General features: G+C 39.3%; 1 protein-coding gene across 1 annotated transcript in view; it reads left to right on the top strand.

Annotated features, from left to right (window-relative positions):
* The window catches only part of RAB3GAP1 (RAB3 GTPase activating protein catalytic subunit 1), a 110191-nt gene that overhangs the window by 51227 nt on the left and 31667 nt on the right, over positions 1 to 27297 (top strand). The window contains exons 6-14 of the mRNA XM_075530295.1: positions 1951 to 2070; positions 3516 to 3681; positions 14057 to 14156; positions 17065 to 17146; positions 18369 to 18437; positions 19359 to 19432; positions 23385 to 23477; positions 23910 to 24079; positions 25911 to 26000. Coding sequence (XP_075386410.1) covers positions 1951 to 2070; positions 3516 to 3681; positions 14057 to 14156; positions 17065 to 17146; positions 18369 to 18437; positions 19359 to 19432; positions 23385 to 23477; positions 23910 to 24079; positions 25911 to 26000 — 964 coding nt within the window. The remainder of the gene's footprint in view (positions 1 to 1950; positions 2071 to 3515; positions 3682 to 14056; positions 14157 to 17064; positions 17147 to 18368; positions 18438 to 19358; positions 19433 to 23384; positions 23478 to 23909; positions 24080 to 25910; positions 26001 to 27297) is intronic.

Consider the following 27297-nt stretch of genomic DNA (forward strand, 5'->3'; position numbering starts at 1 on the left):
CATGAACCCTTGATAATTTATAAATTATTATTTTGTCATATCTTGCCCTGTCCAGCATCTCCCTTCACCCACTCTTCTGTTGTCTGTCCCCCAGGAAGGAGGTCACATGTAGATCCTTGTACTAGGTTCCCCCTTTCCAACCTACCCTCCCTCTACCTTCCCAGTATCGCCACTCACACCACTGGTCCTGAAGGGATCATCGTCCTGGATTCCCTGTGTTTCCACTTTCTACCCTGTTTCCCCGAAAATAAGACAGTGTCTTATATTAATTTTTGCTCCCAAAAGTGCGCTAGGTCGTATTTTCAGGGGATGTCTTATTTTTCCATGAAGAATACAATACACATTTATTGTTTATTATTTTATTAAAAGAGACCTCACACTTCCTGTCTGCTCTGGCTGCACTGCGGCCAACAGTGAGCTGCGCAGCGGCACCTGCCACTCCGGTCCAGAGTTTCGGTAGCTTCAGGGTGGTCTTATTTTCAGGGGGATGCCTTATATTTCAGTGAGAACTCTCACATGTTCTTATTGGCTATAACAAACCAAACTTGTTGACCTCAAATAGATTCCAACTCACAGTTATCAAAAAACAGACATACCCATAGCTTAGACCTGACCTGTAGGGAATAAAATTTTTTCTAATAATAGAACTTTGTTTTCTGAACTTTTCTCCTGTTTAATGGCCATGATTGTTTATTTTGGGGGAAATAAGTTGTTGTTCGGTACTGGTGAGTCATTTTCTACTATTAATGACCCTATGTACTGCAGAACGAAACAATGTTTAGCATGCCATCCTTACAATTATTATGTGTGACTTTGTTTCATACTCATTTTGAACAATGTTAATCAGGATAAAGTAAAGGGTTAGCATAATCTCCTGTCAACTTGAGCAAATGGGTGGGGTTTATCCTGTCATTCAGGTTATAGCCAATGAGGCCTCTGTGTGGGCATGACCTTTTCCTGAGGATTCTGGGAACTCCTGTCTTCCTCCCTGGAGGTAGGACACACACCGTCCCTGTAAGACATTCCTGTTGATAAAGCCACATGGAGCTATGCTAAGGAAGCCAGAGCCCTGAAGCTAGAAGAGCCACATGGAGACCCATGCCAGCACTGACTGGATCCACAAGACTTTCCACCTCCTGGCCTGTGAGCTTCCTACATTCAGCATCATTGCATGTGTTGTGTGAGTCTGAAGAGGAATTATAGACTGGTATCGGGCATATGGGCTAAAATCGGATTTATGGACTTGATCTGGACTGGCTGGGATGTTTTCTTAATAAACAATTACTCTGACAAAGTAATAATAATTTATAAATTATCAAAGGTTCATGAGGGAGGGGAGTTTGGGGAGGGAGAGGGAAAATGAGCTGATATCAAGAGCTCAAGTAGAAAGCAAATGTTTTGAGAATGATGATAGCAACAAATTACAAATGTGCTTGACACAATGGGTGTATGTATGGATTGTGATATTAATTGTATGAGCCCCCAATAAAATGATTTAAAAAAAGAATGACTTTTTGATATAAAACTCTCTCTTGCATATAAATGAGTGTTTCTGGATTTTCTGTAGTCATCCTGGCCTAACACATTGTTTTTGAGTCATTGCTGAATTCCCGTAAAGTGGCATCCTCGACAACTTCAGCCTTTTCTCTGTTAATTGTGATACTATCTTTTGGTGAGGTTGTAAGGATTTTTGTATTTTCTATATGGATTTACAAGCTAAACTGAACGCTTCATTCTTGGATTTCTATCAGCAAGTGCTTCAAATCTTAGCTTTCAGCAAGCAAGGTTGTGTCATCCGCACATTGCAGGTTATTAATTAGCTTTCTCCAATCCTGATGCCACACTCTTGTTATATCATCCAACTTAGATTATGTGCTCAGCATACAGATAGAATAAGTGTGGTGGATTGATACACCCAACTCTCCCTTTTCTTGATTTTCAATTCTGCAGGTATGGACTGCGAGAATTTGTGGTGATCGCTCCGGCTGCAAATAGTGATGCTGTCCTCAGTGAATCCAAATGCAATCTTCTCTTGAGTTCTGTTTCTGTTGCTTTGGGGAACACTGGCTGGTAGGTGCACATTTTGCAAATAAAAACAAAGAAAATTTACTTTTAATAATTTAAGGAAAACAGCTACTAAAAGTTTGAGATTTTAAGAAATTATAATTAGGTCTTTAATATTTTATATTTTAACACTGACGTGTTGTAATGAAAGTCCCCTGGAGAATATTTCTAAAGGAAAATTTATTAACATATTTAGTATATTTGAGTTGAATAAATTATATTACTTATTGTTCTTTGTTTTAGAAAGTTTAGCTTATTTACATTATGTTGCAAAATATTGAAAAATGTGATTGCTTTTAGATAAGATTGTAGCAGTGAGTTTTTGTTTTGTAGCGTCAGGTTTTATTCAAATTTTGAAAGCCTCATGATAGGATCACCTTTATTCATGAAAAACATTTTTATTCAAGAAAAACATGATCATCTTTAGCCTTTTTTAAATAAATGATATTCTGACTAATCAAGGTTAGTAGATGATAGTTTCTTTAGTTTATTACTGTAAGGGGAAAAGTAGCCATAAGTAGCTGTGTTACTTGAGGATAAAGTGAAAAAAATTGCTGGAAAACTTTATCAAATAAAAATAGTAAAATGTGAAGCTTGTTTCTTCACATATCCTCCCTCTTCCATTTCTCCACTCCTTCTTTGAAGAATTGTAAGCTCTTCAATTTGCACCACGTTAAAACAGCGGTTTTGACATTCTTGGAGGAATCAAATAATGTTCCTTGTCAGTGTTCTTTGATTTGGGGTAAAAAGAAGCCTGAGGGGCCAAATCAGACCGCTAGGGTAGAGGAGGTGCGGTTTCTCAGTGTAATTCTCCTGTGACAGTCCTTGCCACCCTCGGAGAATAGCCAAGTGCGTCCTACATAGTCAGGAGGGAAATACATTTTTGGCACGACCTTCCTGGCCTTTTTCTCACAATGCAATTTTTCTCACAATGCAGTTTTCTTAAGCCTCTCTGATCATCCTGTACCCTCTGAGGAAATTAATCCAGACTACCCATTGGGAGATTCCCCAAACAGTCACCATAGCCTTCTAAGTTAATCTCTTCTGTGAATATCACTGACCCAGCAGAGGCCCTCAGAGGCCGCGGTTTTGTTTGGACTTATTTTGAAAGGTACCTTTATGAGAAGAAAACAAGTGTGTCCCTGAGCGGACTTGTCTGTAGCCAGCCACTGATCCCAGAGACCGGTTTCAGCACATTTTGTTTGGAATAATCTCATGCATGTGAGACCTGAAGCCCTTGCAGCAATACTTTAGACTTTATCCTTACAGATATAAATCTAGGGGCTGGTGGGGCATTGTTTGTTTTAGTTTTTGTTTACTGTTTTTAAGTACTTACGGTTTAAAAATTTATCAAAAAAGTAGTGTAACACTAGACATTTTTGTGAACTGGCGATTACTTAATGTTTAATGAAGTAACCTGCAGTCTCTTGTTATTTTGTTATATCCTGCAGCCAGGTGCCACTCTTCGTGCAAATACATCACAAGTGGCGGAGGATGTATGTGGGAGAATGTCAGGGGCCTGGTATCCGAACTGATTTTGAAATGGTTCATCTTCGAAAAGTGCCAAATCAGTACACTCACTTGTCAGGGCTGCTGGATATCTTCAAATCAAAGATTGTGAGTTGTCCTGATACTCTCAGGCTTACCTAGGAGCCAAATAGAATAATAACTTGGTAATTTTATTCAGCATATAGAGATGTTTCTTTATAATAGCAATAATGTAATAACTTGACAAGAAGCTGTAATTGACTACTTAAATTACACTGGATGCCTGAAGAAACATCCAATTAGATTTTTAGTGCACAATGGTAAGAAAGAAATAATTCAACTGATTTATTTGTGTAATCTGTTAATACTCATCATCTATTTTTCTTCTAATATTTATCTTTCTACTCAGTGTTCTGTAAATATTGGCACCTTCCCTGCGTTAGTGGGTTTCAGAGAACTCCTTGTTTGTTTTGAGCTTCTTGAAGAACTTGATTTCATAGAAATACATTTTTAATTTTGAGTCTGTAAAATAATATAGTAGTAGAATTATAAATCTGGTTGACTTTTTTTTTAAACCCACATGTACAGGCTAATAACTTGGGCTTTTTAAGAATTTGCGTGTGTTCCCTAGTTTTCCCTTTCTGCCCTGATAGCTTATTTGAAGAGTTGGTAGTGGTTGCCAGGCGGCAGCAGCAGTGTTGATGGCTGTTTATTGATATAAAAATGTCCCTTTATTCTTTAGCACCTTTCTCAACATAGCTGTTCTTAATAGTGTCTTGTGATTATTGTTAAGAAATCATAGAAACATTTTAGAGCATTTCATGTTTATGTACATTTTTTCCTCAAAAAACTTTCTGGAATCTGAAATAGATTAATTGTAGCTTAATTCTACATTTGGTTGTGGAAAAATTTTTCTGTATAATTAAATATTTCTAGTTTAGAATATGTATTAAAATATATGCTTAGCTTTTGTTTCCTCTAACCAGAAATCCTCAATAATATTTTATTTTTTTAGATCAAATTTTTGGTCAGATCCAAATACTAATACTTATCCTTTAAAAATATTAGGAAATATTGCTTTTTTACTATTTTTAAAAATCATTTTATTGAGGGCTCATACAACTCAACACATTCCATGCATACATTCATTGTGTCAAGCACATTTGTACATTTGTTGCCATCATCATTCTTAAAACATTTGCTTTGTGTTTGAGCCCTTGGTATCAGCTCCTCATTTTTTACCCCTCCCTCTCCCTCATAAATCCTTGATAATTTATAAATTTTTATTATTATCATATCTTACATTGTCCAACGTCTCCCTTCACCCACTTTTCTGTTGTCCATCCCCCAGGGAGGAGGTTATATGTAGATCCTTGTAATTGATTCCTACTTTCCACCCCACCCTCCTTCCACCCTCTCAGTATCGCCACTCTCGGTACTGGTCCTGAAGGGATCATCTGTCCTGGATTCCCTGTGTTTCCATTTCCTATCTGTACCAGTGTAGCTCCTCTGATCTATCCAGATTTGTAAGGTAGAATTGGGATCATGATAGTGGGGGGTGGGAGAGCATTTAGGCACTAGAGAACAGTTGTATGTTTTATCGTTGCTACACTGTCTCATCGCCTCTCTATGACCCTTCTGTAAGGGGGTGTACAGTTGCCTACAGATGGGTCTTGGATCCCTAATCTGCACTCCCCCTCATTCACAGTGATTTGATTTTTGTTCTTTAATGCCTGATCCCTTCAACACCTCATCACACAGGCTTGTGTACTGCTTCTATGTGAGCTTTGTTGCTTCTGAGCTAGATGGCCACTTGTTTACCTTCAAGTCTTTAAGACCCAGATGCTATATCTTTTGATAGCCGGGCACCATCTATTTGGGCACCATGAGCTTTCTTCACCACTTTGCTTATGTATCCATTTGTCTTCGGTGATCATATCAGGAAGGTGAGTACACAGTGATATGATTTCTTGTTCTTTGATGCCTGATAACTGATCCCTTCGGTACCTCGTGATCACACAGACTGGTGTGCTTCTTCCATGTGGGCTTTGTTGCTTATGAGCTAGATGGGCGCTTGTTTACCTTCAAGTCTTTAAGACACTAGACTCTATATCTTTTGATAACTGCGCTCCATCAGCTTTCTTTACCACATTTGTTTATGAACACACTTTGTCTTCAGCAATCTTGTCTGGAATGTGAGCATCAGAGAATGCCAATTAAATAGAAGAAAGTATTCTTGTGTCGAGGGAGTACTTTAGTAGAGGCCCAATGTCCTTCTGCTACCCTACTACTAAACCTATAAATATATGCACATAGTTCTATTTCCCCATCCTCATATATAAATATATTTACATATGTACATGCCTTTATTTAGAAATATATAAAATGCCCTTTGCCTCCTAGTTCTTTCCTCTATTTCCTTTGACTTTCCTCTTGTCCCAGTATCATGCTCAGCCTTCATTTGGGTTTCAGAATTCTTCTTGGTTACATTACCCTTGATCACGCCCTACCAGGCTTCCTATACCCTCCTCCCCACTGATTTGGATCACTTGTTGTTCCCTTGTCCCTGCGTTTGTTTACACCACTTCCTTTCCGCTCCCACCTTCCCCTTTCCCATGTCCCTGCAGAACTGTCAGTTCCATTGTTTGCTCCTCCAGATTGTTCATTTAGCCTATCTTATTTAGACAGACCTGCGGAGATAATAACATGGACAAAAACAAGACAGAGCAAAGCAAAGCAACAAAAGAAAATAACAACAACAAAAAGCCAATGACAAAAACAACAACCAAGAAAACCCTATAGTTGGTTCAAGGACTGTGTTGGCGTTTATGAGTGTTTTCCGGTCAAGCCTGATGGAGTTCCATGCCCTGGCCCCAAAGTCCACTTTTGGATTTCCCTGGGGACTTCATTGCTCTGTTCCCCTTGCTGTTCTGTTGCACGCCCTTAGTGTTTTGCCTCAGTGTGGTGTGGGGTCAGATCGGGCACAGTTCCCACACTGTGTCCCCTGTAGGGCTATGGATCAGTGAGGGATGTCATGTCTCATAGTGGGGCCGTCCATATGGTCCTCTGTGTTGATTGGCTGCTCTGAGCGGGAATATTGTTCTCAAGGCTTGGTGGACTAGGATGTGCTCCATTCTCTCTTCCATCCCCTTCATTTGTGCCCATGTGTTTTGATCAGACATGTCCCTCTTCCTGAGCTGTAGCTTCAGTTCTGTCCTCTGAAATAAATTCTTCTGGGGGCAGGGGCAGATGTCCACGTAGTTGGGATTGGGGCCGGCCCCTCAGACCTCTCACTGGTTCCCTACTCTGTGCCGGTAGGAAACATTGCTTTTATGGATTTAGAAAAACTTTTCTGTGTTTTTGTGCGAGTTTACCAGCAAAGTCGGATTTCTTTTCATATAGCAGTGGTTGACACATATAGTTGAGCGACATTGATGATGTTTTTCATGGTGTCCTCATTTTTCCTCCCAGTTGGTTCATTGATCTGGGTTCCCTTCCCTCTTGGTGCCTGTCTTTTATGAAGAGGAAATGAACCTAAGTACAGTAGTGATGATTTTCAAAGATGTATAATATGGGTGATCTATATGAGCAGGTTTATTTTAGCTAAAAGGTAACCTCAGACAATAGTCATGGTTCAAAGTTTAAAGAGTATCTCAGAACAGTAGTTTCAGGGAGACCTCTGATCTCAGTGGATTCAGTGAATTTGGGCTTTTTAAGAATTTGGGTGTGCTCCATGTTTTTCCCCCTTCTGTCCTGATAGCTGGTTTGAACAGTTGGTAGTGGTGGCCAGGCAACACCACTATTGAGGGCCGTGCACACCTTTATAGTACTCACCAAACTAGTAAGTAGAAATTAATCTTTATGAATTATATTTTGCAACTTGACCGAGTTGTTCCACATATTTTCCTGGATTTTTTTGTATCACAACTTTATGTATCTCAACTCCCCCCCACCCCCACCCCTCCCGAAATTGATCTGTGGTGTCTGACTTAAGGGTTTAACTTTTTTCCAGTTATAGTTATAAAAATTATATTCTAGGTAGAACTAGGAGGCAAAGGGCATTTATAGAGATCTAAATACAGGCATCTACAGATGTAAGTATATTTACATACGATGAGAGGGAAGTAGATCTATGTATATATTTATAGGTTTAGTATTAAGGAAACAGATGGACAGTGGGCTCCTACTCAAGTACTCCCTCAACACAAGAACACTTGGTTTTAACAATTCAGCAGTCTTAGATGCTCACCTTCCTGGCACGATCACTGAAGACAACAGGTGCACAAACAAATGTGACGAAAGCTGATGGTGTTCAGCTATCAAAAGATGTAGCTTCTGGGGTCTTAAAGGCCTGAAGATAAACAAGCAGCCATCTAGCTGAGAAACATCAAAACCCACATGGAAGAAGCACACCAGCCTCTCCTGACGATCGCTGAAGACAAAGCAGGTGCATAAGCCAGTGTAGTGAAGAAAGCTGATAGTGCCTGGCTATCGAAAGATACAGCGTCTGGGGGCTCAAAGGCTTGAAGATAAGTGGAGGGTGGGTGGGGTGGAAAGGGAGAACTGGTTATAGGGATCTACATATAACCTCCTCCCTGAGGGATGGACAGGAAAGTGGGTGAAGGGAGACATCAGACATTGTAAGATGTGACAAAATAATAAGTTATAAATTATCAAGGATTCATTAGGGAGAGGTGAGCAGGGAGGGAGGGGGGAAAATGAGCTGATGCAAATGTTTTGAGAATGATGAGGGCAACGAATGTACAAAGGTGCTTTGCACAATTGATGTATATATGGATTGTGATGAGTTGTGTGAGCCCCCAATAAAATGATATTTTTAAAAGGCTTAAAGATAAACAGGCGGTCATCTAGCTGAGAAACAACAAAGCGCGCATGGAAGAAGCATACCAGCCTATCCCGACACGATTGCTGAAGACAAAGCCGGTGCATAAGCAAATGTGAAGAAAGCTGATGTTGTCCGGCTATCAAAAGATGTAGAATCTGGGGTCCTATCAGCTTGAAGATCAGTGGCCATCTAACTGAGAAACAAAAAAGCCCACGTGGAAGAATCACACCAGCCTGTGAGATGACAAGGCGTCGAAGGGATCAGGTATTAGGCATCAAAGACCAAAAAAATCATAGCATTGTGAATGAGCGGGGAGTGCAAAGTGGGGACCCAGGGCCCATCTGTGGGCAGTTGGACATTACCTTGCAGAATGGTCTCAGGGAGAAGACAAGCCAGTCAGGGTGCAGTGTAGCAATGATGACATACATAATTTTCCTCTAGTTCTTGAATGCTTCCTAACCCCCACTATCATGATCCCAATTCTACATTACAAATCCTGCTGGACTCGAAGATGTACACTGGTACAGATAAGAACTAGAAACAAATGACAAAGTGGGATTCTTACCAGGGATGCAGGGATGGTTGAACATATGAAAGACCATTAGTGTCATTCACCACATTGACATGAAGGTAGGTGTGGCAGGCCTGGTAGGGAATGATCAAGGGTAAGGGAACGAAGAGGTATTGCTAAAACCCAGGTGGGGACAGAGCATGATAGTGGGACAGGTGGATAGTTAAAGGAAATAGAGGAAAGAGCTGGGAGGCAAAGGGTATTTATAGAGATCTAGACAAAGACGTACATATGTAAATATATATAGGAGGATGGGGAAATAGATCTATGTGCCTATATTTATAGGTTTAGTATTAAGGTGGCAGAAGGACATTGGGCCTCTACTCAAGTACTCCCTCAATGCAAGAATACTTCTATTAAATTGGCATTCTATGATGCTCACTCTCCTGCCACAACTACTGAAGACAAAGTGGGTGAATAAACAAATGTGGTGATAAAGCTGATGGTGCCTGGCTATCAAAAGGTACAGGGTCTGGGGTCTTGAAGATAAACAAGCGGCCATCTAGCTCAGAAGCAACAAAGCCCACATGGAAGAAGCACACCAGCCTGTGCGATCACGAGGTGTCGAAGGGATCAGGTATAAGGCATCATCAGAACAAAAAAATCTTATCGTAGTGAATGAAGGGGGAAGTGCAGAGTGGAGACCCAAAGCCCATTTGTTGGCCACTGTAGATCCCCTTGCAGAGGGGTCTAGGGGAGGAGATGAGTCAGTCAGGGTGCGATGCAGCACTGATAAAGAATACAGCTTTCCTTTAGTTCCTAAATGCTTCCTTCCTCTGCACCCCCCTGCCCGCCCCCCCTCCCCCCCGTTATCATCCAAATTCTACCTTGCAAGTTTGGATAGAGCAGAGGATGTACACTGGTGCAGATAGGAGCTGGAGGCACAGGGAATCCAGGGCGGATGATACCTTCAGGACCAGGGGTGTGAGTGGCGATACTGGGAGGGTAGAGGGAGAGTGGGTCGGAAAGAGGGAACTGATTACAAGGATCTACATGTGACCACCTCCCTGGGGGACGGACAACAGAAAAGGGGGTGAAGGGAGAAGTTGGACAGGGCAAGATATGACAAAATAATAATTTATAAATTATCAAGGGCTCATGAGGGAGGCGGGAGCAGCGAGGGAGGGGGTAAAAAGAGGACCTGATGCCAAGAGCTTACTTAAGTGGAGAGCAAATGCTTTGAAAATGATGAGGGCAATGAGTGTATAGATGTGCTTTACACAATTGATATATGTATGGATTGTGAAGAGTTGTATGAGCCCCTAATAAAACATTTTTTTAAAAAAAAGAATAAAAGAAAAACCTGTAAATAGATCAAGGCCTGATTTTTGATCTCTAGGCGTATCCTTCAGTCAGGTCCAATGGAGTGCCATGCTTTGTCCCCAGAGTCTGTCCTTTGTACTCCCTCGAGGACTCCCTTCTTTGCTCCCATGTTTGCTGTGTCGCACACTTTTAGTGGTTTGCTTCAGTGTCACAGGGTCAGTCTGGGCCAGTCCTGGCCCTGAGTCTCCAGTGTTGTCCCCTTAGGGCCCTGGTCCACTAAGGGACGGTTTATTTCGTTGTGGGACCAGCCATATTGTCCACTCTGCTCATTGGCTGTTCAGAGCAGGGATATTGTCCTCTCAGCCTGATGGGCCAGGATGTGCTGCACTCTCTCTTCCTCCCCCTTCTTTGCTCCCATTTGCTCTGATCGAACATGCCCCTCTGTAGCTTCAGTGCCGTCCTCTCAAGTAAATTCTTCTGGGGTCAGGGGCAGTTGTGCACATACCTGGTATGGGGGCCAAGCCCTCAGGCCCCTCCACTGGCTCCCCAGAACCGTATATCTTAATGGCTTCAGGAATTTTTGTTTGCCGGCTAACTTTGAATGAGGGTTCTATTTTTAACTTTGTACTTACTCTCTGATCCTGTAGACATTCGGTCGTTTTATGGTTGCTCTCCATCTGCTAGAGTATTTCACAGCTTAAAATGATGTTTGGAGCTTTTTGCTCTCTGATGTTACTGGTATTACATATGTAGTCTTTAAAATAATCATTTTATTGAGCCTCATACAATTCTTATCACAATCCGTACATCAATTGAATAAGGCACCCTTACACATTCATTGCCTTCATCATTCTCAAAATTCGCCTTCCGCTTGGGTTCCTGGAATCAGCTCATTTCCCTTTTTCCCCTCACCTTCCCTCCCTGCTCCCCCTTCCCTCATGAACCCTTAATAATTTATAAATTATTATTTTATCCTACCTTACACTGCCCAGTGTCTTCCTGCACTCACTTTCCTGTTGCCCATCCCCCAGAGAGGAGATTACATGTAGATACCCAAGATCGGTTCTCCCTTTCTCCCCACCCCCCTTCCCTCCAGGTATTGCCACTCTCACCATTGGCCCTGAGGGGTTCATCTGTCCTAGATTCCCTGTGTTTCCAGATCCCAACTGTACCGCTGTGCATCCTCTGGCCTAACCAGGTTTGCAAACTAGAATTGGGATCATGATAGTTGGGGGGGAGGGAGAGCGTTTAAGAACTAGAGGAAGGTTGTGAGTTTCATTATTGCTACACTGAACCCTGGGTGACTCATCTCCTCCCCACTACCCCTCTGCAAAGGATGTCCAGTTTTCTACAGCTGAGCATTGGGTCCCCATCATGCACTCCCCTCATTCATGGTGATGTGATGATTTCCCCCCCCCCCCCGCCTTTGTTGCTTGAAACCTGGTTTCCTCAGCCCTTCATGATCACACATGTTGGTCTGATGCTTCCATGTGGGCTTTGTTGCTTCTGGAATAGATGAGCACTTGTTTACTTTAAAGCCTTTAAGACCCCAGTTGCTATGTCTCTCAGTAGCCGGGCACCATCAGCCTTCTTTACCACACTTACTTATGCATACATTCATCTTCAGCATTTATGTGGGGAAGGTGATCACACAATGATGTTTTTTGTTCTTTGGTGTCTGCTACCTGATCCCTTCAACACCTTGTATTCACTTAGGCTTGTGCGCTTCTTCTCTGTGGGCTTTGTTGCTTCCGAGCTAGATGGCCGCTTGTTTGCCTTCAAGCCTTTAAGACTCTAGATGCGACATCTTTTTGATAGCCGGGCACCATCAGCTTTCTTCACCACATTTGCTTATGCACACCTCTGTCTTCAGCGATCATGTCAGGGAGGTGGGTATCATGGAATGACCGTTTAGCTGAGCAAGGTGCTATTGTATTGAGGGAATGCACGCAAAGAGACCTAATGTCCACCTGCTACCCTACTACTGAACCTATAAATTTATGCACATAGGTCTATTACCCCCATAGTCATAAATATATTTACATATGTACATATCTGTATTTAGGCTTCTATGTATACCCTATGCCTTACCTCTATTTCCTTACCCTTTCCTCCTGTCCCACTACCATGTTCAGCCTTCATTCTGGTTTCAGTAATTCCTCTCAGTTACCTTGCCCTTGTTCACTCCCTACCAGTCTTCCCATCTCCTCCCTCTACTGGTTTTGAACCACTCGTTCCCTTGTCCCTATGTATGTAGTCTTATAATCATTAGGTTGCTTGCTGACCAGAGAGAGCGGATTTTTTTTTTGTTGTCTCCACACAGAATTAGAATTTCCAATTAAGCCTTTGGTACCAAGCATGAGTTGCTCTGCCCAGGGTGTCTACCTTAAGCAGATAATATTGAAATACCCTTACCCTGGATAGAATACGTTTGCTTTATCTGATACATAGTTTATAATTTTGGACTTTACTTCCTTCTTCCACACCTGGAGCCCTGCAGGTATTTCCACCACTCATCACTTTGGGTTTTCTGTGCCTTTTGATGGGTCTGTAAAGATGTCTATGCCTGATCCCGGTTATTTATTTTTTGGTTCCTCTTGTATCAAAAACCAAACCAAGGACACTGCCAGCAAGTCAGTCCAACTCATGGTCATCCTATAGAACAGAGTAGAACTGCTTCTGTGGGTTTCCAAAACTGCAATCTTTTTGAGTAGAAAGCCTCATCATACTCCCTTAATGGAGCTGGTGGTTTCAAACTGCTGTCCAAGGTAATGGACAAATGGACTAAAAGATGGTTAAATTTTTCTGTGAGTCTTTTGAAGCCACCTCATAATTATGTATGTTGCTTTGTGTCTAAAGGAAAACTTGTAGGTCAACGTGATCTTAGGTAACTAGACCATTTGAACCTTATTATTGGTCAAACTCTCATTTAATACCTAAGTCTGACAAAAAATGTTGTGTGTATATATATTCTGACCATCTTACTCGTCCAGTATATAGCAGCCAGAGATTGAATTGGCCTTTTGGGGCAATCACCTTATATTGTGAATTCAGATTGAGCTTCTTTCCCCTGCAGTTAAAGCTCGTCATGGCATTTCTAGATGTTCCCGCTGACTCACTGTCTCTTGTTCCTTTGACCAGCAGCAGCAACAGCAAAATGCAAGTTGTTGGATGCACAAAATACTCTATTCATAGTCCCCAGACCTCTAGGGGGTCCTGTGAGCATTCACGATTAATATAGGTGTGGGTGTAGCGTTATGAAGGAAGCTGAGCTCCTAGGCTGCTTGCAGATAACATTTGTATGATTATCATGGAATTTAAAGACAAGTATTCTGTGACTCACTGTTAATATAACCTACTTTCATGTTGTAATCTAAAAGTTTGGTTAAATTCATGCTTTAATTTGAGCTTATTTTAATTTAAAAGAAAATACATCATCTCCTCAAACATAACCTTATTTTGTTGTTGTTGTTAGGTACCAGTGAGTCGGTTTTGGCTCGTAGTTGTCTCTGTACAATAGAACATAACAATGTCTGCTCCTGTACCATCCTCACAATTTTTGTAATACTTGAGCCCATTGTTGAAGCCACTGTGTTAGTCAAGGGCCTTCCTCTTTTTCACTGTCATCCACTTGACCAAGCATGAGGTTCTTCACCAGAGATTGCGCTTTCCTGATAACGTGTCCAAAATAAGTGAGACAAAGTCTTGCCATCCTTGCCTCTAAAGAGTATTCTGGCTGTACTTCTTCCAAGACAGATTTGTCTGTTCTTTTGGCAGTATTCTTCACATTTGTATTGCATGAACTTTATGTGTATTTCTCCTAGGGGTGCCCTTTAACTCCATTGCCTCCAGTGAGTATTGCTATTCGACTTACCTATGTACTTCAGGATTGGCAGCAGTATTTTTGGCCCCAGCAACCTCCAGGTAAGATCATTTAGAGATGTACTTAACTTACTGAATGTATATACAGAAGAAAATATGTTTATATCTAGTATTTAAAATTAGAAATATTTGTCATTCGTTTTAGATTTCTTTTTTTCTCTTAAATAAAAAGCTATGTAGATTGTTCTAGAGGCAGTGATAATCTGTATTTGACAATCTGTCTTTAAAAGCTCGTATTATTTATAAAGCATTCCCTGATGTAAGCAATCATGTAAATTTGTGTTTAGTAAACAATTAGATTGTCTGATATTAGAACATAATTTTTAAAATCTACCCTTCTAAGTGAAAAAAATATAGCACTGTAGAGAGGAGGGGAGACGTATATGTGCAGTAACAGATGGTTAGTGCTGTAGAATATTTTCCTTAAACTTGCATTTTGTAAAAATGTAGTCAAAATCAGTTTGCCTACTGCTTAGTCATTGATATATTGATTTATTCAATGATCATTAATTATTAACCTGTAGTATGCCAGGTTGCTCTAAAGCAGTGGTACTCAACCTTCCTAATGCTGCGACTCCTTTCCCCACGCATAAAAATTTTTTGTTGCTATTTCATAACTATAATTTGGCTACTGTTATGAATCAGGCGACCCCTGTGAAAGGGTCATTCAATCCCCCAAAGGGGTCATGACCCACAGGTTGAGAACCATTGCTCTAGAGACACAAACAAGTTATTACCTAAAATTCTAGAGCAGCTCAATTTAATGGGCATATGGCTTAATCAACTAAGGTTTCTGGTTCTTTGGTGTTTCTCCCACATGTAATTATAATTATATTCAAGCACATTCAATGAATGACGTCAACAGTCTAAATTGGTAAATCATTAATAAGACCATGACTGTAGTTTAGATGTAGTTTTAAAAATGTCCATTAGTTTCAAATTATTCAGACATACATAAAACAATAGAACTGCAAAAAGCTAAATATGTACTACATTAATTTTAGCATTATCCCATGCCTACTAATTTAATATTTTCAATCCTAAAAAGAATCAACTTCTAGGAACAAAAACATAGGAACTCTGGTGGCATATGTGTTGGGTAGAAATCTGCAAGGTAGATATTTCCAAACCAGCTGCTCTATGGGAGAAAGACAGGGCTTTCTACTCCCGTAAGCAGTCATGGTCTTGGAAACTCACAGGGCCGCTGTGAGTCAGCATTGACTCAATATCAGTGAGTTTGCTTGGAGGGAACAAAAGTAAATAATAAAGAATGATATTTTAGTTTCTTTCTGTTTGGAGACATTAGACTAAAAAATGTTTTCAAGCTAGTAAAATACTAATGATTTACCGGTTTACATTCTCATTTACCTTTATGAACAAGCAAAAAAAGACCTAAAAAAACTCACTGCCATCAAGTCAATGCCCACTTATAGCGACCCTGTATGACAGTGTAGAACTGCCTCTGTGAGTTTTCCAGACTGTGACTGTTGATGGGAGTAGAAAGCCAAGTCTTTCAACTGAGGACCTGGCTAGTGGTTTCGAACTGGAGACCTTGTGGATTACAACCCAATGGGTAACCACTATGCCATTAGGACTCCTCACCTTTATGACAGATACTATTATCTTTGTTCTATCGAGAACAGAAGTAACTGTCCCAAAGGAACATGGCTAACAAATGATAAAGTTGGGGAAGACAAAAACAGTGGAACTACAAATGCCACATTAATTTAGGTCCATAAGGTTGCTTCTCAACTTTCAATTCAGTTAAAAACTCTTTTCCGTTCCAGTCTAGTAATAATTTTTAACTTGCTAACTTACTGTAATATGCTTATAAATTAGGAGCTCATTAAAAATTCACATCTTGTAATAAAGCTAGTCATTATGATCTTTATTTTTGTAACCATTTTTTATTTGCAAAATGGAATAAAATTGACTTAAAAAAAACTCTTAAACCAAGCAGTTGAGCCATATTAAATGACTTAACTTTAATAATTTAGTTAGGGGGTAAATATAAAAATTGGTATTAGAAAACCTGGGGAGGGTTTCTAACTCAATGGTAGATTTAATTTTAGGAATTCCCCAAATTAGTGTGAATAATTACAAACAACCATTTGTATTAGTTCAAGGAGAAATATTGGTTATTTGCTACTTCTTTTGGAGGGGTACTACTAGTATAGTGGAGAGTCTTTCCTGAACTTTAATATTTCCATGTCTTCTCAATATAATCTTATCAATGATGAGAACTTTGCTAATTTGCTATTTATAAATTATTGACAACAAAACTGATAGATGTAGGAGGTGATTTTTTTTAAGCGCACTGTTTATATGTTGCTGTCAACATTTCCAAAACTTTTTTCCTACTTGAGCCCTTGGTATCAGTCAGCTCCTCTTTTTATCCCCTGAAGTGATTCAATTTTTAATACTTGGATGATCTTAATTTTGGTGGTATTAAACACATTTTTAAATTATAGTAATCTTTATTTTAGATAATTTCATTGGGGGCTCTCACAGCTCTTCATAATAATCCAACAATTGTATCAAGCACATTTGTACATACGCTGCCATCATTAGTAATAATGTTGTTGATTGTGTAGTGCCTGAGGCATACTTCAGAAGGTTCAAATAGTATGAATGAAGCACTAGACAAGTAGGTAAAAGATGGGTCCCTTTTATTGTCTTCTCAGTGTAAATCGCGGTGTTGTGGTTATAGGTTGGGCTGCCATCCACATGGTCAATAGTTCAAAATCACCAGCAGCTCCACAGAAGAGAGACTGGGTTTCCTACTCCCAGCAGCACTTTATAGTCTTGGAAACTCACAGGGGTCACGATGACTGAATGACAGAGTGTGTGCACTTTCAAACCTATGATCGCCCAGTGAGCTTACCTATAAGAGATTAGATTTTTACCTCTCGATTTGTTGACCAATAATAGAAAAATCTCTTTTGTTTAGATATAGATGCCCTTGTAGGAGGAGAAGTTGGAGGCCTGGAATTTGGCAAATTACCATTTGGTGCTTGTGAAGATCCTATTAGGTCAGTGGTTCTCAACCGTCCTAATGCTGTGACCCTTTAATACAGTTCCTCATGTGGTAACCCCCAACCATAAAATTATTTTCATTACTACTTCATAACTGTAATTTTGCTGTTATGAATCATAATGTAATTATCTGATATGCAGCATGTATTTTCATTTTTACAAATTGACCATAATTAAAGCATAATGCTTAATCACAAAACAATATGTAATTATATATTTTGAAATATTTATTTCGAATTACAGATAAATGAAATTTTGTCTTGAAGCAGAGTGTAGCATGGGTAACAGTCTTCCCGCTGGGTACTTGTATAGGGGCGTATCTGCATGTGGGCAGACCCGCCTGGAGACAGATATAGGAGCGATGTCTCGGTTTTTTTTTAATCATTTTACTGGGGCTCTTACAGTTTTTGTTTTTTTTTTAAGTCATTTAGTTGGGAGCTCATACAACTCTTAACCATAATCCATACACACATCCATTATGTCAAGCACATTTGTACATTTCATTTTAAAAAATTATTTAGGGTCATATACAACTATCATCACAATCCAGACATACATCAGTTGTGTAAAGCACATTGGCACATTCATCACCCTCATCACTCTCAAAACATTTGCTCTCCACTTAAGCCCCTGGCATCAGCTCCTCATTTTTCCCCCTCCCTCATGAACCCTTTTTAATTTATAAATTTTTTTTTTCATATCTTACACTGTCCGACGTCTCCCTTCACCTACTTTTCTGTTGTCCATCTCCCAGGTAGGAGGTCACATGTTTGTAATGAGTTCCCCCTTTCCACCGGTGTCTTGGTTCCTAAGACCATTGGAAATATGTTTTTTCCAATGGCCCTAGGCAACCCCTGTAAAAGGGTTGTTCGATCCCAAAGGGGTCGCAACCCACAGGTTGAGAACCATGTATTAAGTGAAGATTTCAATCTCTGATTTGAGTTATGGGACTGTTTTACTTTTTAATTTTATATTGAAATTGTGATGCTTAATTACTACTCTCACCAGCTGGGATGAATGTAATGATGTAAGTAGAGACTGACAACTGATAATCTGTTCATCTAGGCTTTTCTCTGTAACTTAAAAAAAAGGCGTTTTAAAATAAAGTATTCAAAGTTGATAAGATCGTTATTGCTTGTTCCTATCAAAGTGATTTTTGATTAGAGAGCTTGTACAATTTTAAGCTTTGGGGTATGCTTTATGTTTTCTGTATTTTAGTGAACTTCATTTAGCAACGACGTGGCCTCACCTGACTGAAGGGATAATTGTGGATAATGATGTTTATTCGTAAGTATGTTACGAGCAGTACGTTAAGATCTAGAAAAATCAGTAAAATACATTTTGTAGTTAGCAATCTTCCCTTTCTTTTTAATCTCTCTAAAAAGATTGATTTTTTAAGGTTACTTTTTTGACAGATTAATATGGATTAGAAATGAAATTCAGGGTGCTGACTTTCAGGGTGAAACCATAGTTCACAGATAATGAACAACCTGAATCTTAGTTGATTTAAGGGAAAAAAGATTACCTGTAAGCAGTCTGAGATATGGCACATTATAACTCGGTTTGAAATCCTCTTAACTCTGGTTTGTTTGAGACGGGATTAATCACATTTTTTTCTTTTCTTTTTTTTTTAACTTGCATTCTTTAAAATGCAGATAAAATTATATTGGAAGTTGCTTACAATATTATTTTTTAAATGTTATTCTCGCAATGTTTTTGTGTGCTCTAGAATTGATTCCAACTTACAGTGAAGGTATGTGACAAAGTTGAACTACTCCATAGAGTTTCCTAGGCTGTCCTCCCCGGGAGGAGCAGATTGCAGGTGTTTTCTCCTGTGAAATGACTGATGGTTTCACACCTCTTACCTCGCAGGTAGCAGCAGCAAAGTGCACTTAACCTTGTGTCACTACCATGAGTTCCTTAATTCTCACATGAAGTTGTCAGTTTCCACTGCTGCTGCTTTGCATAGTTCTTGTTCATTTTGGTTTTTGTTTTTACGGGTTTTTGCCTAAGAGATTTTATTTAAGAGTTTTTTCCTTAAACTTATTAAAATGGCCTTAGACACCTAGGAAACAGCAAGTTTAAGGGAGGCAAAATGGACTTCTTGTCCTTCTGTGTAGTGTTTGCATAAGACTGTGACTTGATCGGTTCACCATTCTTACAGATTGTCATAATTGGAATCTTCTGTTTTATCTTTTTGCTTTTTAGTGATTTGGATCCTCTTCAGGCTCCCCACTGGTCTGTCAGAGTTCGGAAAGCAGAGAATCCTCAGTGTTTGTTAGGTATGATATACTGTATTTCTTCCCCAAAATGTCACCAATCTGCCTAACTTCCAAATCAAGAAGATTGAATTTGTTCATGCATTGTTCTGCTATCCAAAATTATTTTTTACATTTGCTTCTTCCTCAAGAAACATTTTTTTCTGTTTTGCTTTGCTGTTTATATATTTGCCATTAGCAGGGAATCTTTTTCCAGTACTAGCAGGATTTCAAATTCAAAGTGTCTTTCCATTTTAACCTGTCTACACCTCAGAATGATCTAGTACTTCCTCATTACCTGAATTTTATTTGTCTGATGATTTTATATTGTACCCTTTCCATCTTGCTATGTCACAGAGTCTGCGTCTTCCATTTGGTTTATGGAGTCCTCTTTGCCTTCTCTTGTCCGCGTGGCCCACAATGTGGTGCGTGATGAGAAGAGCACTGATTTCAACAATAATATGTTAGTCTGGGTTGACTAGAGAAACAAATCCTCTGACAAAGACCAAAGCACTGAGTGGGGCATACCTAAAGATCAAATTCATGGCTGGAGGCACGTCGGCTTACGAGCTCTCTATTTTATACTTCCCAAAATCATTTCTATAAATCATTAGCAGGAGAAATCAGTATAAACAAAGTAGAATCAGATTCTAAACTCAATTCTTAAAGCATTCAAGTTCAATTCTTATTTAGCTTTTCTAAATCCTTATCTAAAACTATTCGCTTTATACAGAAGTGTGGGATTAGGTCTCTGAGAGCACACCTGTTTAGTGGTTTAAGAGCAAACTCAGAAAACCAAACTCACTTCTACTGAGTCGATTCCAACTCATAGTGACCCTCCTGACACTAATTCTTTGCAGAAGTTGGAAGCTTCATCTTTCTACCTGGTCATTTCGAACTGCTGACCTTGTGGCTAGCAGCCCAATTCATAACCCATTATGCTACCATGGCTCTTCCTGATTTAAGAAAAGGAATATGAATAATCTTGTTCTCTTGATGGGATTTTGTTTAAGAATGCAGTGAAATAACATAAATGAAAGGACTTTGGAAAACATCAGTTACTGTTCAGACAGGTTTTACCGCCCCCCCCCCCCCTAGAGTTTATTTATTTTGTTGTTGAGCCTATGAACAGCAGAATATAACACCAATCTGGCAGTTTCCATGTTTACAATTTAATGACATGGATTATAGTCTTCGAGTTGTACAGATATCTCCCCGTTTTGTGAATTATTCGTATATCATTATAAACTCGGTGCGCCCATGCCGCCTCCTGTCTGATGTTTTGAATGCTGTTGTCACTTTGAATCCCATGTAGGTCGTTCTTAAAAGAGCATAATGCTTCAGGCAGATAATTGTTTTTAAGAAAGCTTAAAGTGATATTTTTTGTTTAGGACAATGATTCCCAGAGTGGCAAATGCCACCCCTTGTGGGGAGAGGTGGGCAGAGGCCAGGAATGATGCAGAGGCTGCAAAGGCACGTCCCTGTACCTTACCCTGCATTCTGGGATAGAGTATAGACGTGTTTAATTGTCAGCAGAGCACTATGTGATTTTCCCCCTCCCTGAAAGGGAAGTGGTAGGCCAAGTAAGTTTGGGAGCCTATGGTTTAGGGAATTTTTGGGTTTAAGGTTTAAAGATTATCTCTTAACCGTAGTTTCAGGACTTCATATACCCTCCAGGGCTCTGAAAAGTCTACAGTTCATGAGAATTTGTAATTGTTTTACTTTTTCCCCTTTTTGATAAGGATTCTTCTGTGGAATCATGCATCAAATGTTTGGTAAGGGTCACTGGGTACCATCTCCTTTTCTTGAATTCCTGGTAAAAGAGGCAGGTGTTCATGGAGGCAGTTAGCCACACATATCGCTTTTTCCCCTATCCCTGATTCTCCTTCCTTTGTTACTCCAGGAAAATAGAGACCGTTTGTCCCTGAGATGGCTACTTGCAAGCTTTCAAGACCCCAGTCACTACACAGTGAACTACTGTACTACCCGATCAAGATCATTTAACCTACACGCAACTTTAAGTAAAGTTAATAAGCCTTTATTGGCTGGTGGTCAAAGGGTAGCTAGAGCCTAATTCACCCACTACCCCGAATGCTAAAAGAGGGAGGTTTTTATATTGTGGAGTTTACAGGGTACAAGGGCGGGTGACGTCATGCTATATGAAAAAATAACTTATAAAAGGGGGGTTTACAAACAACACCAGCAATTTCAAAAATAAATGGCAACAGCTCAGCAGTTTAGAAGGAAGTACAGTAGTTGCAGAGTAGACACGCTTGGGTCAATACAAAATGGCTACACTCAGGCTAATTAATACAGTATGGCTACATTGCCAAAGTGGCTGCACCTAGGCTGACGAATATGTTCTGGTCGCATTAGCATTCATTGTGGTGGGTTACTACTGTAGGAGGTAGAACAGAAACACCAAATAGTATATTAAGCTAACTAACCGAAAAGCCCCATGAAACTGTCACCCTAAACTTCCAAACCTAGAAACCAAATCCCCTAAATGTGTGGTTTTACTTGAGGCAGATAATATGACTATACCCCAATCTGGAATTGTCTCCGCTTACCATGTCTAATGGTATGTTTCTTTCACGGGTCCTTCTCATTGTTCTTTTCCTGCCCTTTCTTATGCACGTGACCATTTTCTCAAATTCTTACATTCACCCAAATCACCATGCAGCCATTTTATTCTTTATTGATCAGATGCTAACTAGCACTTGCCCTATGGACTGAGTTTTGTTGGAAAATGGAATTAAAAGAAGGACTTTTACACAAACTTTGTGAAGCTCTCGTATAGTAAATCTGTCTGCAACATAAGGGAGCCAGAATAGTATCGCTGTTAAGAACTCTGAAATTGGCCAAACCTTGATTCAAATCACCCGTTTTGACAGTTTACCTAATCTCTTCAAGCCGCAGTGTTTCCACCAGTAGAGTAGAGATAGTAATTGTAGATGTTTTTTAGGGTTGTTAAGAGGATCAGACCTTTTAGGGTTGATAAGAGATTCTGTGTGTAAGCGTGTGTAGCACACATTTAACACACACTTTGTGCCTCACACTTAACACTGCTCATAATAAATGATTTCTTTTGTTTTAGCCACTCAGTCATTAATTACATTTCTTTACTAAATTTTTTCCAAATTCCTTATTGTTCTTCATCCACTTCTGATAATTGCAGAGTTTTTAATTAAATATATTTCCATTTCAAGGTTATTATTTATCTCCTTTTGACTGGTTTTCATGACTAGATTATAGGATTTTTCCACATTTTAGGGAAACAGTATAGGCTTATTCACTACTGGTTAAAAATTCTAGAACTTAGAGGTACTCCATAATTTGAACTGTCTAACTTTGGTGTGGAAGATTCCCTTTTAGCTCGAGTTTTTGGGGTAAAGCTCCCTATTGCCTCTCTGTAAAGATACTGAACCCTTTCCCTGTTCTTCAAATGTGGCACAAAGCACATCATTAACAGACCATTACAGCGGAAGTAACCTAAACCTGATTTCTGAATCGTGTGGAAACGGTTTCCTTTTATTTCTACTTTTTCAGTGGATTATAAATGCTAATATGGTGCTAGTTTAGGAAAGGAAGGCGGCATATGTGTGTGTAGTGATATTTTTATTATTTCTAGAACTTGATGCAATGAATCCTACTTGCCTCATCAAGTTGCAATAGTAAGAGCTAGTATTATTGGGTACAATTGTCTCTGTTTTCCTTTTCATTGTAGAAGGAGCTCTCAGCAGTTTGTTGGATGTCGTTGTTGTTGTTGTTGTGAAGATATTGGGCCGTGGATAGACTGGGAGAGCAAGGTAGCCTTCAGAATAGAGCTCTGCTCCGGCTTCTCAGCTGGAAACACTGAATGGTTTCGTTGTCTGTCACACCGTAGTTACTAGCTTTTGGGAAAGCACATATACTTTAATTCATAGGATTGATTTCTTTCCGTTAAGTGTGAAAAAATAACTTTTTTTCTATCTAGGTGATTTTGTGAGTGAGTTTTTTAAAATTTGTCGTCGTAAAGAGTCAACTGATGAGATTCTTGGACGATCCACGTTTGAGGAAGATGGGCGAGGTGACCTGTTCTTTTTCTTTTTAAGATAATTATCTAGTCCTTTTGCTTTGGAACATTTGTCGGCAACTTTTTATTTTCGGATTTTGAGTTAAGTTGGTGAAACAAATTTTGGTGGTTTAGACATCTTACCATTTACTTCCAGACTGCACCCTGTGCTTATTAAAAGATGTAAAATGCATTTTAAAAGTTCTTTCCACTAAATCTCTAGAATGTTCTTAAAAATACAGCTTAGCGATTTTTCTTTGAAGTCTGCTGAGAAGTAATTTGTATTTAATTTTTGTTATATATAAAACAGAGCATGTATATTAAAAGTTTATAATTATGTGACGATATAGTCACTCCACTAAAATATTCTTTACCATCATTAATTTACTCAAGCCTTTAAATCTGCTAGTAAAGATGATGTAATTCTTATTCATTTCTATTTTATAGAAATTACCGATATCACTCATGCTTTGTCAAAGCTGACTGAGCCAGCACCAGTTCCAATTCATAAATTATCTGTTTCTAATATGGTACACACTGCAAAGAAGAAAATACAAAAACACAGAGGTGGAGAAGAGTCACCACTGAATAATGATGTCCTCAATACTATCCTCTTAGTAAGTAAATGTCGGTGTCTTCGTGTGACTCTATGTGTTTATCAAATTCCATCCATGTGACTAGTGATGAATTGGGAATATAAAGTAAGCAAACAAGAGTCTCCGCACTCAGTTCCCAGTATAATGTAGTTAGAATACAAGTCTGGTTGCCCTATAAGGCAGAGTAGAACTGCTTCCTTGAGTTTCTGAGACTGTAAATCAATCAGCCTTGTCTTTCTCCCTGGGAACAGCTGGTGAGTTCAAACTACTGACCTTATGATTAGCAGCCCAACACATAACCTAGTACCCCACAAGGGCTCCTTTACAGAGATGAGATGAAGAGAGAGAAACGGAAGCTTTATCGTGTACTTTAGTATTATGTGAAACAGAAGGTTCACACCAGACGTAGGTTATTGAAAAGGAAGTTTACAGTGAGGAGTAAAAGGAGGATGGAGGGGCAGGTTTGGAGTGGCACCGAGGTGTAGCCTGTTAGGCCGGGCCCATCCTTGAAGCCACACACACCAGTGTTTACTCCTGATCTGCTACTCCACTGTGAACAAGTCATTTCACTTCATTTTGCTAGTCTAGAAAATGAGCAAGTGTAATAAAACCTTAGGAGATTTTTGTGAACTTTAAAGGAACTTCTATTACTGCCTGGCAGATAATAAGACGTTGATAAATGAGAACTACTCTTACACAATTGCAGTTAGGATCAGAAATGCCAACTTGTGCATTAAGAGACTCCTGGAAAATTGCAACGGTTAAGTAATGAAAGAATAAAGGAGTTGAAAACAATGTTAATCTTATCCTTGCCATTTATCTAAACAAAATTCTTAAATTTTCCATTTTTATATTTGTAAGGCACAATACGTGCATGGGTATGTATTACATCACACAATAGTGTGAGAATAAGATGTTTACAATGTGCCTAGAAATAGGGCTTTCAGCATGTTTTGTAACATGTGAGAAAGGTACAGTGATAAAAAGAATAAATAAATTTCTGTAGGGAAGATTACTTCTTAAAAATGAGATAAAGATTTTTTCAAATTATGTAATTCACTGACATATACACAGAATATTTTCCTTGAGCTTTTGCCCAATGTAAACTGCTATCAGTGGTACCTATTTGAAACTTTGAGTTACTTGAATGGCTAAATAATGACACCGATGAGAAACGCAATGCTGAGGTGCTACTAGCACGCACACACACAGACATACCCATTGATTTGTATAAACAAGCCATATGAAAAAGGTATACAGGTCAATACAGGCTTGGGCTACTTTCTACTTTTTAAAACTATCTACTAAAAGAGAGTGGTGGTGGAATATTTTGTCTTTCACATAAAATGTATGTACTGTATAATCCGAGTTTTTCAGCATATTTTATTTTTTGTGTGGTTTTTGTGGTAAAATTAGGTTCCTTGGCGGATATTCGGGTCGGCTTATACTCGAGTACATGTGATATAATTCCATTGAGCTTCGTGAATATATTGGTTTTTAAATTTTTAATCTTTTTTTTAACTTGTTTATAATAATAATTTTTTTTTTAATTTTCATGGCTTTGGGGAAGCATGAAGAGAGATTTAGTTTTGCTTTCTGTTCAGCCTCAGTATCAATAGTTTATTTTAAAGAAATCAGATTCTGAAAAATTGGTTAGTCATTGGAACCCTGTGTACATTTTAAGGAAAAACAGAAAGCATTTGAGATCATTTAGAACCATCTGGCCAAATATAATGGAGCATTTCCATGTTTCAACAGTGAAACCAATAACAAGTTAAGGTATATGTGAGTTATATACATAAAAAAGTAAGAATTTGGATCAAAACATGAATTTATTTTTTCTTTCCCTAAGTTTTTATTCCCAGACGCTACATCTGAGAAACCATTAGATGTAACTACTTCAGCAGACAACAATAATCCTCCATCAGAGAGTGAAGAATATGTAAGTGGATTTGAGTTTCAATATTAAAATATGTTAAACACATTTAAACTTTACGGACTTGCTATAATTCTAATGCGGTAGCATAATGTGTTAGGCCAGGTTGGCTAGAGAAACAAATCTGAAGACACTTGTATATTATAAAGAGCTTTATATCAAAAGTAATTGCGTTTTAAGAAATTTTCCTAGCCCACTCCAGATCAAGTCCATAAGTCCAATATTAGCCCCTAAGTCCAATACTAGTGAATAATCCCCTCTTCAGACTCACAAATCCACATGAATGATTCAGGAAGATCACAGGCCAGTGGATGCAAAGTCTTGTGGATCCAGTGGCGGTAGAAGCATGTCAGTGCTGGTGCGGGTCTCCATGCGGCTCTCCCAAGTGTGGCTCTTCAACAGGAAAATAAAGGAGCTCCTCATGTGTCTCTGCATTGCTTGTCAACAGGAAAATGACAGAGACGGGAAGTTTCCAGAATCCTCATGAGAAGGCCATACCCACAAGGAGGTGTCATCAGGCTGTGACTTGATTGACAGGATAGACTCTACCCTTCACTTTTTTTTCCAATCATTTTATTGGGGGCTCATGCAGCTTTTATCCATAGATACATCGATTGTGTCAAGTACATTTGTACATATGTTGCAATCATTTTCAAAATATTTTCTTTCTACTTGAGCCCTTGGTATCAGTTCCTCATTTTCCCCCCTTCCCCACCCTCCCTCCCACCTGAACCCTTGATAATTTATAAATTATTATTTTTTCATGTCTTACCTTGACCAATGTCTCCCTTCACCCATTTTTCTGTGGTCTCTCCCCGTGGGAGGGTATTATGTGTAGATCATTGTGATCGGTTCCCCCTTTCTCCTAGTATCCTGGTATTGCAACTCTCATTATTAGTCCTGAAGGGTTTATCTGTTTCCCTATGTTTCCAGCTCTTATATGTACCCATGTACATGCTTTGTAAAGTAGAATTAGAATCATGATAGTGGGGGCGGGGAGAAGCATTAAAAAAAAAGAGGAAAGTTGTATATTTTATCAGTGCTATACTACACCCTGACTGACTCGTCTTTTCCTTGTGACCTTTCTGTAAGGGGATGTCCAGTTGTCTACAGATGGGGTTTGGGTTTCTATTCCACACAGTCCCTCATTCACATTGATATGAATTTTTGTTCTGGGTCTTTGATCCCTGATCCCATCGACACCTCTTGATCACACAGGCTGGTGTGCTTCTTCCTTTTGGACTTTGTTGTTTCCTCTTGTCTTGCCAGATTTGTAAGGTAGAATTGGGATCATGATAGTGGG

This window comes from Tenrec ecaudatus, chromosome 13 (assembly GCF_050624435.1).
Source record: "Tenrec ecaudatus isolate mTenEca1 chromosome 13, mTenEca1.hap1, whole genome shotgun sequence".
NCBI lineage: Eukaryota > Metazoa > Chordata > Mammalia > Afrosoricida > Tenrecidae > Tenrec > Tenrec ecaudatus.